Source organism: Anguilla rostrata, chromosome 4 (assembly GCF_018555375.3).
Source record: "Anguilla rostrata isolate EN2019 chromosome 4, ASM1855537v3, whole genome shotgun sequence".
NCBI classification, from domain to species: Eukaryota; Metazoa; Chordata; class Actinopteri; order Anguilliformes; family Anguillidae; genus Anguilla; species Anguilla rostrata.
The window spans coordinates 64340876-64354989 of record NC_057936.1 but is presented as its reverse complement, the minus strand read 5'-3'; the positions used below and the strand labels follow the sequence as shown (position 1 = coordinate 64354989).

Genomic DNA, 14114 nt, shown 5'->3' with positions numbered 1-14114 from the left:
CTTTCAACAGTGCAATGATTGAGGAGCCTCAATGGGTGGAACGGTCAAGTTATCTCATCGTTAAATATTTTTATGTTTTTTACATTTCTGGATATTTACCGTATTTAGAGTTCAGCAGGAGGTTGTGCATGGCTGTTGAACCCAGAACTGTTGAGAATCCATTGGCAATTCTGGCTGAAACCAGCAGTCTTTTGGAGTGCCACTTGTTGCTGGTTGCGTTGTCTAAAGTAGAAGTCCCAGTATACCGTTCAGCCAGTTTGTGTTTGTTTGCTGTGGAGTTCCAGAGTGCTCCTTGACTGGATGTCTGTTTTCTGTATAGTTCCAGAGTGCTCCTTAGCTTGTTGTGTGTCTGTTTGCTGCAGAATTCCATAGTGCCACTTGACTGGTTGTGTGTCTGTTTGCTGCAGAATTCCATAGTGCCACTTGACTGGTTGTGTGTCTGTTTGCTGCAGAATTCCGTAGTGCCACTTGACTGGTTGTGTGTCTGTTTGCTGCAGAATTCCATAGTGCCACTTGACTGGTTGTGTGTCTGTTTGCTGCAGAATTCCGTGGTGCCACTTGACTGGTTGTGTGTCTGTTTGCTGCAGAATTCCTTGGTGCCACTTGACTGGTTGTGTGTCTGTTTGCTGCAGAATTCCGTAGTGCCACTTGACTGGTTGTGTGTCTGTTTGCTGCAGAATTCCGTAGTGCCACTTGACTGGTTGTGTGTCTGTTTGCTGCAGAATTCCGTAGTGCCACTTGGCTGTTTGTGTTGTCTTCCATAGAGTCCCGGTCTACTGCTTGGCTGCTTGTGTGTTTTCCTGCTGTAGAGTTCCAGAGTGGTGCTTAGCTGGCTGTATGGCTCCTGAGCCGGTTGTGTGTTTGTTTGCTGTAGCTGATGTGAAACAGACAAACTGAAGACGCATCATCCTCTTGGGGGTGGGCGGGGTGGGGTGATTGTTTCGTAAACTCCACAGAAGCTGAATTTCCGTGCAGCGAGAGGGTCCCATGCTTTGGACACGCATTCTGTCCTCTCTCCTCCAAGCTCCCATGAGCACGCATTGGGCGTGGCCACAGCTACAGCCATCGGGTTCGCCGCTGGCGATTCGCTGCTGTTTTTTCTCCGTCGGTTCTGGTCGGCGGCATCGGCGCAAAGCTCCCAGATTCGATGCGGGACGTGGTGTTACCGGAACGGCACGCAAAGCGCGCAGTGTCACCGCGAAGCCTTTGAGAACCACGAAGGAGATCTTCAGAGGAATTTTTTTTTAAAAAGATCCTTCGTGCTTCATGGGTTTAGCATGTAGGCCTAATTTGACACGGGTGTAAAAGCGTGGTATTGAACCAGTGCTGTAACCGTCAAGCTTTTCCAATGAACAACAGGGACATGGGGGGGGGGGGCTTCTGGCTCTGAAGCTCCCCTGGTCCATTTTGGCAGAACTGAGAATGTATACTGGCTAGCTAGCCTTATGTGTCAGGGTCAGAACCAAACAGTGCAAGAACGAGAGAGTTTCTGGAGTCAAGACTACTGCTCGCTCAACCTCACCAGGCCCCTGTCTGCAGGGCCTGAATATCTGACCAATCATGTGACTCAATCATGTGTTCCAGTCGTCCTTCATGGGGAAGGCCTATGCACCAGTTATGACAGGTGGCTTGCTGGTAACGTGTGGGCTGACGTATTAGATCAGGTCTGGAACTGGACAGGTTCGGTCCGGCACCAGTGGGTTAGAGTCAGGTCAGAACTCTGGAGGAACCCTAAGCCACTGCAGAAGCCTGAATCCTGCAGATGTGCGTTGTCGTGCTTGTTCGTTTTTCTACGGAGATAACGACGTGTTGGTTCACACGGTTTTCACAGTAAATTCAAGATGGCGCAAAGGCGGATGAAAGAGCAAGGCAGTAGGACGGAGTGTAGCACAGTGGGTAAGGAACTGGGCTTGTAACCAAAAGGTCGCAGGTTCGATTCCCGGGTAAGGACACTGCCGTTGTACCCTTGAGCAAGGTACTTAACCTGCATTGCTTCAGTATATATCCAGCTGTATAAATGGATACAATGTAAAATGCTATGTAAAAAGTTGTGTGAGTCGCTCTGGATAAGAGCGTCTGCTAAATGCCTGTAATGTAATGTAATGTAATGCAGTGCAGGAGGGCCGTTTAAAAGATGCCAAATGCCTAATAAAGTTGTCTTATCTCAGTTATCTTGGCATGAAGATAAGTAAAACAGCAGACAGTCAATGGGGGACATATCAGCAAATCAGGTGATAAACATCTGCTGTTGACAAGGAGTGATATGAGCAGACATAAAGCAAGCATCTGACCGACAGTTTGACCCCAACTTCAACCCCACTCCCCTCCCCGACACACACACGCGCACACACACACACTTACACACGCACACACACACAATCATTACTGCATAAGCACACATGCACTTTTTCCACTCTCGCCCATGCATACACACACGCATTCCCACCATGAGACGCACACACACACACACGCACACACACACACACAAAGCACACAGACTCACGTATGTGCACAGGAACACTGACACCCAGGACAGGTGCTCACTGGGGGCAGGTGAGGTGGCCTATGCAAATCACATCCTCAGGTGTAATGAGACACTCTCGTGCATCTCTGTGTTTGTGGAACACACAAATCACATCCTTAGGTTTAATGAGACACTCTCGTGCATCTCTGTGTTTGTGGAACACACAAATCACATCCTTAGGTTTAATGAGACACTCTCGTGTATCTCTGTGTTTTGAACACAAATCCTCCTAGTTAATGGACACTCTTGATTTGGTTGTGAACACACAAATCACATCCTTAGGTTTAATGAGACACAGCTGTGCGACCCTGTGTATCTGTGGCCTACACAAATCACATCCTCAGGTTTAATTAGGCATAGCTGTGCGTCTCTGTGCATTCGTGGAACACACAAATCACATCTCTGGGTTTTTGCGGGGCTGTGTCAGGAGCATGCTGGGATGGGGGACGTGTTCCGTTCTGCTCCAGTGAGGGCGAACACATTGATGGCTCGTCTGGTTGAGTGTTTACCGCTGAGATTCCAGAGTGCCGCTCAGCCTATTGCGTGTTTTGGTGATGCAATCACCCCCACCCCCCGACCCCTCACCAGGATACTGCAGCTTCCCCACAAACACGCCGAGATGACATATGAATCCCGCGGCATTTCCCGCGGCTGGTCCTGTCCCGTGGTGTCTCACCCCGTCCCACCGCACACCGCTGGGACCCGCCACTCGGGGTGGTAAACGGCCCCTTCCGCCGGGCCTGGGGGCCACAATGGGCCCCCCGAAGGCCGACCGCCCGCAGACTTACCCCGGGAAATCACCGTCCGGAGCCCGGGCGGGGGCCGGGTGGAATGTGCCTGCTGACCGTCACTCATTCTAACAGTTTAGAATAAAATAAGAGAGAGAGAAAAATCCACAAAGATATAAATGATGCTAAATAAACAGTATCCGCATTCCATAAATATATAATATATAATAACATGTAACATATATACTTAAAAAATGTGTGTGTGCCTGTGTGTGTGTATACTCAGTGCGTGTATACTTGTGAGTTCTAAACCAAACCGTCTCTACAAAATGCAACAGACAAAAATAGCATGACTGGAAAAACCACCATTAAGCCAGAAAGACAATGTAGCACGTTTCTTCGATCTGTCCCTTGTCTCCTCTCTGTCGTTCTGAAGTTTGGATTTAAAGATGAAAAGCAGTTTAAAGGAAGTTGGTTCATTAACCAGGGCCAGGGGGAGGGGTGGGGTGAGGCCAGTAGAAGAGTGGTCTCTCCGATATGGGCCAAAGTGCTGAGTGCTTGTCCAGCCATCAGCAGTTAGCACAAAAGGCTTTTATTATAATATTATTATTATTATTAGTGTATAATGATGATGATGGGAATAATATGGAATAACAATGGTGATTATGGCAATGATGGTAAATACGATGATGATGATGGTGATGCTCTGCGTTGATGACGTTAAATACATCTTATGTAACTGGCTTGCTGAATGCCAAAAGGCCCACAGGCCCTTGATGTTCTGCTGCAGCGTTGAGAGCGGGGAGCAGGGAGATTTATTATCTGTTGATTGGGCACAGCGGTGCTCTCTGGTATGTGTGCTATGCCCATTAACCCCACCACCCCCCTACCTTGTTTCCCCCCCCCCCCCCTGCAGTGGGAGTGACCGGTGATGTCATAGTGGGAGGGGACAGGACCCGGAGCCTGAGCCGGCAGGGCAGTGATGTCACAGACCACCCAGGGTTCCGGACTCCGGGGTGGAGCACCCCAGAGAAGTTCCAGAATTCGCCGCTCTACACGCCCGGCCTGACGCCCTCCGAGGTACCAAAGCTGCACCCCTGGGACACCCCCGTGACACCCCACCCCCCTCCCACACCCTCACGGGACACGTGGCCATGCACCCGACAGCTAGAGAAGACTGCGCTAAAAACTTAATTTTACAGGACCGGTAATTTCATATATCCAATTATTATTACCCAGTGTCTTAAATTATATTTTTCAGTATATGGCAATATAATTGTGCAGCCCGGGGCTGGGGGACCAGTGCAAGCCTGTATTTATTTCATTGTCGCGACGTGCCTAATTTACAGCCCCATTGAGCTGTCAGTCGTTTATATATGGAGGTTATTTATGAACTAAACCAATGACTGGCCTGTGATTTACTACTGCAGGGCACTGCAGCTTAGATTAGTTACCAAAAAGTTTTGGACACCCCCCCCGCCCTCCCCCTCCCTTTGGTAATAGAAAATTTAAGACCCCCGCCCACACACACTTCCTGCGCTGTGCCTTCAACCGCCATGACCCCCTCCCTCATTTTCTCTACACCCCCCCCTCACTTGGGGAACCGCTGGCTTAGATCGGTGTGTGCATGCCATGTGTGCGTGTGTTTGTCTGCATAAACAGGACAAATTCATGACACGGCGCCTGACTTATGGGGACACGCACCTCAGAATCAATCAGTTCTGCCGCAACTTTGAAACGGACATAGCAAGACGTCCTACGTTCCACCGCGTGCGTTTGCCCATCCCCCCCCCCCCCCCCAAACGGCGCTGCCGCGTACGGGCGAGGCGTGAAAAACAGTCTCGCGTTTCCCGCTGCCTTCCTGTCTTCCTTTCGCCGGTGGAATAACTGCCGCTAAGATCGGATAAGACTGCGGAGAAAGACCTGTGGCTGAGGTTACGATAGGTTGGGGAAAAAATGGCGGTGGAGTAGGTGAGGTAAAATGGCGGTGGAGTAGGTGAGGTAAAATGGCGGTGGAGTAGGTGAGGTAAAATGGCGGTGGAGTAGGTGAGGTAAAATGGCTGCGGAGTAGGTGAGGTAAAATGGCGGTGGAGTAGGTGAGGTAAAATGGCTGCGGAGTAGGTGAGGTAAAATGGCGGTGGAGTAGGTGAGGTAAAATGGCGGTGGAGTAGGTGAGGTAAAATGGCGGTGGAGTAGGTGAGGTAAAATGGCGGTGGAGTAGCTGCGGAGTAGGTGAGGTAAAATGGCTGTGGAGTAGGTGAGGTAAAATGGCGGTGGAGTAGGTGAGGTAAAATGGCGGTGGAGTAGGTGAGGTAAAATGGCGGTGGAGTAGGTGAGGTAAAATGGCTGCGGAATAGGTGAGGTAAAATGGTGGTGGAGTAGGTGAGGTAAAATGGCGGTGGAGTAGGTGAGGTAAAATGGCGGTGGAGTAGGTGAGGTAAAATGGCGGTGGAGTAGGTGAGGTAAAATGGCTGTGGAGTAGGTGAGGTAAAATGGCTGTGGAGTAGGTGAGGTAAAATGGCGGTGGAGTAGGTGAGGTAAAATGGCGGTGGAGTAGGTGAGGTAAAATGGCTGTGGAGTAGGTGAGGTAAAATGGCTCTTGGTGTTAACCCCGGCCAGCACTTGAATTCTCACCCCTTCAGCCAGATGTTCCAATTGAAAATACGACTGTTTTAATTAATATGACTCACTTCTGAATGGAGTGCCTGTAAGATTGATTGGTTAATCATTTTCTGTGTCCTTTCAAGCCTCAAGATTTCAGTGTTGCAGTTGTAGTGAGTGTGTGTGTGTAATTAAAGAGCGTGTGTATGTGTCTGAGTGAGTGTGTGTGTGTGTGTAATTAAAGAGTGTGTGTGTGTTGTGTTGCAGAGGGGAATCCTGTACCGGAGTGACAGTGTGGGGTACAGGGGACACTCTGAGGACCTGGACTGCAGGGTGGAAGCGGGCAGCGACGCGGTCCCCCCCACCCCCGCCTTCCCCGTCTCCCCCCCGACGCCGTACGGTAGGTCAGCCCGGCACCGCGAGCGAGGTGGTCCTCCCCCCCACCCCCCCTCCCCCGACGCCGTACGGTAGGTCAGCCCGGCACCGCGAGCGAGGCGGTCTGCTATCGGCAGCCGACCAGGAATGCGCGCGGATAACGTCTATCAGGTGTTTATCTCCGCGCTACGCGCCAAGTGGACGGGCTTCGCGGAATACCTGGCGCTCCATGCGTCAGGACCTCGCCCAGCCGCCTGTCAGCCAACACACATTTTTCTCTTTTTCTCGGAAAAGTCGTGAAAAATAACGCCCCCCCCCCAAACCCATCCCTACTGACGGATCGGCGATAACAGCACGTCTCTGTATCCTGGCTCCTTTAGAAGGCACGTTTCGAGAAGTGAACTGGGCGAGAGGTCCGTGTTCGTGTGGGACGCAGACCGCACCGTTTCGACACCCGGGCTCGTGCCGGGCAGCCACTCGTCACTGAAGGATTTAGCGCTGGGTTCTGTTTTTGGAGCACGTTTCCTGCGGCTCGTGGGGGAGGGGGAGGGGGCGCGAGGACCCCAGGGCCGACCCTCCGGACGCCTCCGCGCGTTCACATCCGTCTGCTGCCTCAGCACCCTGCTGAAAACAGCCCCTCTCCCCAAAAGACCTGCCCCCGCTTCCCTCTCACACACGCGACTCGGGCAGGGACACACTCGTGGGGACCTGTTTTGGGACCGGTGTTCCTGTGAATGCGCGTGTCCTTGCTTGGGGATACGGAGTGTGGCAGGAACTGGCCCGTCCCATGCTCCCAGAATGAGTGCCGATGAAGGCTTGTGTTTGCACCTGTGGATAAGGCCATTAAAAAAAAAACAGCAGATGTTTTCCAAAAATTAGGAGAAGCGTTTTAATTGTTTTACTGTGGAGTGCCACCCCTTCCACAACCCGCTCCTCGGACAACAGGAAATGGTCACGGGTTATTTCTGGCTGCGGAGCATCTGGTCCCGTTTGCCGTTTTTCCAAAAGCACACCTGCAGCTCTGTGTGACCCGTCCCCTTTCTCCTCCTCCTCTCCTCCCCCCCCGCAGTGCAAAACATGGCGGAGTTCTGCATGGCGAAGGCCTCAGCCCAGCCTGGCGGACGCTACGAGGCTTACCGGACGGCGCACGGTGAGCACCCCTCCTCTCCTTTTAACCCCTCGAGGTGTGATATCCCAAATGTGTGATTAGAACGTTCTTATCTGAACATTCTAATGCTGGTGTAACAGCCGCTCCTGGTAACTGGCAAGCAATGGCGTTCTAGAACACTGATTAAAGACAGGAACGATAATAGGAACGGAATGAAGAACGATAGCTCCAGTAGCCCCGTGGGGCGACGTCTAATTGGTGAAATGTGTCGCCCAGGGTAGGGGAGGGTTCGGTCAGTTAGGGGTCTGCATTTCATCGCATCCTTAGCGAGCCCCGCTGGTCGATCCGGCACCCGTGGACTGCCTGACAGAGCTGCATAACGGATGTCTTCCTCTGACCCGACTTCCATGTGAAAGGAAGTAGGCTGCAGAGACCGTGTGTTCTGGAGAACTATGGATTTTCTTCGCTCTCCTAGATCAGCAGTGTGGGCTCGTGTATGGACGCGGGTGGAAAACGTCATCAGATATTCCAAATAAGGGCGGGAAATTGGATATGCTCAGCCCCACATTGGGCACCAAATTTTTTTTTAAATTTATTTAAAAAAATAAATAAAGGATAGCCATGGAACACGCGCAATGCTCCTTCCCAAAAACAGCAGGGCGGTAAATCACCGAGCGGCTTGTGAGAGCCAGTTCAGTGTTTCAGGTCAACACAGTGGGTTCATTTCAGAGGTGCTGGTAAAAGAAACTGAAGTCTACTGTACCTCTCGGCTTTGTTTGTCAAAACCAGGAAGCAGGAAGCTGAACTCCAAAGTGCCAACATGTGCTTTTCAAGGCACTTCCTGAACATGCTCCATGTGCTTTTCAAGGCACTTCCTGAATGCCAAGGCCCCCCCAAAAAAACCTTAAGTGTTATGTAGTCATCTGCACTGGATCTGTGATTAATCCCAGAAACACACTTTCATCCGGCTGTGAGGGTACCCTGGCCCCATCTCACTCCAGAGCACAGGATTTTGGCTAGTGGGGTAATGGAGGATCTGCCCAGAGAGCAAAGCATGGCTTGTGGTTCTGACTGAATGCAGCAGTGGCAACAGTCTAGCCGTCACACAAGGACATGAATGCATCAGTGAAGCTGCCAGATCTCTGCATGCAGCCAATCTGCATGCAGCTTGTCCATGCAGCACTGATGTGCCTTGCAAACGATGAGGCTATTTTCACTGGAACTATTTATTTATAACAAATATTCTGCTACACCATTCTTACTGTCTCTCGTTGGCTAGCTAGATTTTGGTTGCCGTATGCAGGACAAATGCACGCAGTTCTCATGGTCTGGCAGGTGTATGGAGCACTTGAGCCTTGCGAGTTTGGTGTGTACGTGCGGCATGGCAGTTATGGCTATAGTAAATATATAACGCTGTGGGTGAACTTTGGCCAGGGAGCCATGCCGGGGTGGGGGAGCGGGTGTGGTACAGTAGTTTGGGGTAGGGGTGGGGTTGGCGGGGGGTCTGTGCTTCGCTGTGTAAAAAACGGCAGGTCCTTCGTCGGTCCTTCAGAGAGGCGTGAAGTGCATGTGTGTTCTCAGGTGCGTTTTTGGGTGTGTTGCGTGTTGCTCTCCAGAACGTTGTTTGAGCAGCTGGTAGAGGCAGGCTGGCCAGGGGCCGCTGGGGCGCGGTTTCCAGATTAAAGGAGTTTAAAGGGGGGGGTGGGGGGCGGGCGGCGATAAGGATAAGAGGGGCGAGTGCTGGCACTCACGGTACATGTTGCAATATACGGTAAATATACCGACTTTTTGGACAATATGATGGATACATATCCACTGAATTAGTATTTCTAGGGACGAGAAAAGTGTCATTGTGAAATGTTGCAAATGTTTTTTTTTGTGGTTTTGATGAGTATATTTCATTTGGATATATGTCGGTATATTCGGGTTCAGTCGGGGACAGGCTGTGGGTCGGACTCCGGCGGGCAGCAGGTGCAGTGCGGGGCGATTAGGGGGAGGTGAGCCGCGCTAATGGGAAACAGCCCGGGCCTGTGGCGGTAAAAGCTGCGCGGCTTAGCGGCTGGCTAGCGCGGCCAGGTGATGCGCGGATCCCCCTGACATGGCGGGATTACCCGCTCCGCCATTTTGATGTTCCGCAGGCCTGTCCTCACACACGGCGCAAAAGCCCTCACAAATTCACACTCCTCCTCCTCTTCACGTATATGGGTTAAGGCCAGGGATCAGCAACTCACGGTCCTCGAGGGCCGAGAACCGCCGGTTTTTCCACCCTCCCTTAGCCTGGGAGTCAGGTGCGAAGACAGTCTGGCCAATCGGTAGCACCAATTACCTGGGAGAAAAGAAAACCAGGGCTGGATTTGGATTCGAGGGCCAGAGTTGATGATCGTTGGGTTAGGCTGACCCGTCTTTGAGACAGCCTGGGTCAAACTGGTTCGTATGGACCGGCAAGGTTCACGTAGTGCGTCTCATGGAGGTTGAGGTTCAAGTCATGTTTCGCGTAGGGGATAAAAATACAGACCCGGGCTGAATTGGCCCAGTCTTGTCATTGTGTATGTTCCCATATCCCGGTTTTCCGACAGTAAGGATCATATTCTGGTTTGAGGAGCCAGCTTTAGTTAGCCTAGCTCAGACAACAGGGTTAACACTGCGGTTCAGATGATTCCGGTCTTCGTGTTGCGTAATTCGCACATCGCGGCTCAGACGGTTATGTTCATGCAGCTTGGCTCAGACATGTGGTTTCAGACGGGATTATGGGCCTCCCGCGCATGCCTCCCTAATCCCCCGTTGTGTCATCTGAAGTGGAAACGTGACCCCCCCCCCAGACATACTCATGCAACAGTTCAGGTGTAGGAAACGCTGCCAAGCACCAACGTTTGGTTGCTGCGCAGTCGCTGACCTGTTCCAAGCGTCGATTGTGGGGTGGAACCAAAAGCGATAAAGGATTTGATTGCCAAGGCATGTATCGGCAAAGGTTTGACTGCGCTCTCTGTGTCACTGAAATGTTAAACATTCATTTTTCTCTGGAAACATGAAAGTTTATTGTTGAACTACCTGTGGCTCATCTGGCTTGCTCTAAAAGCAACAGATCTAAATTCCTGTAGCCTTACTCAAATGAGTCAGACCATAAAGAAAGAAACCGTGTCTGCAATCTAAGTGGGTGTGCGGTATGTCTGTGAATGCCACCTGTTTATACACACCTAGCTGAGCAATATCCCTGTTTGGATTAAGGATTTAATGATTAGATTCGTATAATTGGGTAGGAATTCTTTTCCTTTCTTTTTTTTTTACTTCCATGCAGGAAACAAGAATAAAATGTGTCTGAATTACTATTAGAAAGGGATGTGTGTGCGTACATGCGTGTGTGCGTACATGTGTGTGCATGCCTGCGTGCGTGAGCGCGTGCGTGTGCTTGTGTGTGAATCAGGACGCTCTTTGCTTTAAATGAAATAAACAGGCAGCTGTATACACAAGCACCGCATGCAGCACGTTGATAATGAACACGTTGATGCCCAAAATGAGATTAGGGAGTGTTTTTAAATGACTGGGTATTTCACCGGTCCCAGCATTCTGTCAGCATCAGGTCAGTTAGAGCAGTCAATTAAAACTCTAATAAGAGTTTAATGTGAGTCTAGCAGGCGCCGTTCGATTTGACATTGAACATTTTACTTTGCTTTCATTTTTTATTGTTGTTATTATTTTTTCCCATTTTTGCGTGTGCCACTCAAAGACACTTGATCTAGAGGGTGGCTCATTGCCCCCGAGGCTGAGGCTCAAAATGGCCACTGACCTTCGCCCCCCGGTACCTCTGGCCCGGTGAAATCTGGCACGTTCGTCCCTCAGCCGTGATAAGAGCGAGAGAAATGGCAGCTATCCACACGTACACCTCAGGTGATTTATGGCCCTTCCAACCTGGCGGCGGCTCCCGAATTCTTACTCTTACGTGCCATCTGGAACATATCTGAAGGTTTTTTTTTTTTTTTTAGTCCACTGGTGATATTATGCCAATCATCATTTTTCATTTGCAGAGAGCTGTGAAAAACACTTTTTTTTTTTTGGTACTGAAAATGTCTCCGTGGTAGATACACCTCCGTTAACTGGATTGCTATGTTAGTTTTTCATGAAATGTCCTGTTCTAACTCTCACGTTTAAACTATTTTTAAAAAAAATTTTAAACTGCTGTCCGTTTCATCAGTCCCACATTGCAAATGAATGACAGTACATTTACATTAAAATCTTAATTTAAAAGAACTGTATAATGGAGTTGGACATGTGAAAGACAAGTTCATGTATGCCCACAAAAACTGGAGGGCAGAACAGCCTTTCCAGTGGAGCTCCTGAGCTACCATCAGCAACGGCTGCCATTCTAAGAATAGCCCTGCTGAGGGAAGTGTTTTTTTTTGTGTGTGTTTTTGGTCAGGATATAAACAAGTTTCCTGTGCTGAAAACCTTTCGAATGCATGTTCAGTAGACATCCTGCAGCCTCCATTTCCCAAGTGGGAACATACGAGTGTGTATGTATGTGTGTGTGTGTGTGTGTGTGGGAGTCTATGCGTGTGTGTGTATGTGTGTATGTGTGCGTGCATGTATGTGTGTACGCTCGTGTGGGAGTCTATGCATGCGTGTGCACGTGTGTGTGCATGTATGTGTGTGTGTGTGTGCAGGCATGTGTGTGTGCTGTGTGTGTGTGTTTGGGACTGTATGTGAGTGTATGTGTGTTACATCAGGAAATGGCAGGAAGAGCGCTTCCTCTGAGTCCTGAACGGAGGTTCCTTGTGTCCATTTGTCAGATATCCGTCTTGATAAAAGTCCGCCTTGTACGCACCTCCAACAGTTCAGTTCACGCAGTTCGAGTGGAGAGGCTCCTACAGTTAGTCTTTTCGTGGCAACTGTGAAGTACAAAGGCGTGTACCCATTATGTGTATTGTAAAACCATATTCAGTCCATTTTTATTAATCGCTGATATTTCATGCCTCATGCAGAAATGCAAATTTGCTCTGAAGGTGAGCTTTTGTAGCGTTTGTTTGGCTTGATGATGTAACGGCCATTTTGAGTCTCCGCTCGCCCCGCAGGAGTGCCCCTCGGGGCCCGAATTCGTCCGGATGCCGCTGCTTGCTTTGCAGAGGCACAGCGATTAAAAGCCGTTGCCATGGAAGCGATCCAATCACAGCCAGTGCTGTGTGAAAAAAAAAAGAAAAAAAAAAGACAAAAACAAAGGATAGCAAGAACTTGCTGTCCTGTGGCAGCTCTGAGACTGACAAAAGCAAAAAAGAAGGGTTTGGAGAATACACAGTACGTGCGTTACCGGTCTCTGCTCTACCTTGACTGTCCAGTAAAAGAAAAGAAAAAAAACAAAGGGTTCTTCTAAATGTACGAGGAGAAAATGCAAGCTATAGAAGTGAAGAAATGTAGTTTGAAATGAGCAGTTGGCCGGGGATAGTCTGTTTGTTATGAAGCGACTATGACAGCAACACATTTGCAACAATGGGGTCTTCTCCAGACCAGACTGGGGTGCACTGCTGCATTATTGGATGCCTTCTCTCTTGTGTCCGGTCTGTGCGCACCTTTTGAGTTCAGTATTATTGCTCTGTGTCATCTAATAATAAACAGGCAGGAATCCCTCATTATTCACACAGCGGTGACTCTCCTATATTCTGCGTGTTTTTGTGCGACCTCTTCCTCAGCGAACATGTTGCTTGTACTTGCGCGTAAAAGGGCAAGATATGTTTTCGGTTTGCACTGCTGATTGTTTCTCAGACCAACACTTTAAGAGAAGCCTGGAGCAAAGCAGTCACATGAAGCAGAAAACTGAAAGAACAAAATCACAGCACCCTTTAAAATGTACCTGTAAATAAATAAATAAATAAATGGCATATTTTAAAGTGCTTACGTCTCGTGCCACGAAAAAATCACACGGGTAATAAATGGCTTGTTGCTATATGAGTCTAGAGTCCAGGGACAGCCAAGTGGCGATGTAAAAATTCTAACCGAATATTACCGATGGCGCGTGGGTTGAACGACAGCTCGTTTTTAAACCTTAATGAAGGGGTCTCGTGAGTGACGCGTTAATTTAAAGACTGTTGAACTTTTTTTCCTGGGATGGAAACGATTACACATTTGACCGAGCGGGGATTATTAGGTCAACCATTTAACAAAAAACGGCCACAGATGTCCCCGAAAAAGACCACACCAGCGCGCTGCTGTCCCAGAGGAGGTTCCTCTCGGCGGGGCGCGAGCTGTGACTGACTCGGGGGTGTGCAGGGGAACCTCTGGAATGCCTTACGCACTCAGTAGGTTTATTTTGATTTCCCTGCATTTCCTGCGAACGGTCTCTGAAGTACTCTGGGAACGGTAATGAGATTTGGATAACGGCGCGTTGTATGTACCGCGAAAAAGTCTAAACCTGAGAATCATCTTCAAGAAATACAAAAAACGTGAACAAACTGAGTAGAGCATTGTTGCGGGGAATGCACATGGCGCTCAGCCTCAGCTAGTCCCCCTGACAAGCGGCCTCTTTGAGATCGGAGCCGCCTGCTTAGCGACTGCTGCGGCGGGATCTGTAACGCAGCCGGCTGCTAACACAGCCGCTACCCACCGGGGCCTCGTCCGGCAGACGGGCTGCCACCGCGCATGCAGACGCAGCCAAACGCTGTTTGCACACCGTGAATGCAGTACAATCACACAGGCTGCCGGGTCAGTGCGCTAGATCAGTAGATAAGGAGGTGGGACATTCTGAACTGCAGGGGGGAGGGAGGAAAGGAAAACACGCTGGGTTGGGGGAGAA

At 49.9% G+C, this 14114-nt stretch overlaps 1 protein-coding gene across 2 annotated transcripts in view; it reads left to right on the top strand.

Moving 5' to 3' along the window:
- The window catches only part of tns3.2 (tensin 3, tandem duplicate 2), a 74020-nt gene that overhangs the window by 36813 nt on the left and 23093 nt on the right, over window positions 1-14114 (top strand). For both annotated transcript variants that reach the window (XM_064333872.1, XM_064333871.1), the window contains exons 14-16: window positions 4169-4332; window positions 6121-6253; window positions 7298-7378. In XM_064333872.1, the coding sequence (XP_064189942.1) occupies window positions 4169-4332; window positions 6121-6253; window positions 7298-7378 (378 nt within the window). The remainder of the gene's footprint in view (window positions 1-4168; window positions 4333-6120; window positions 6254-7297; window positions 7379-14114) is intronic.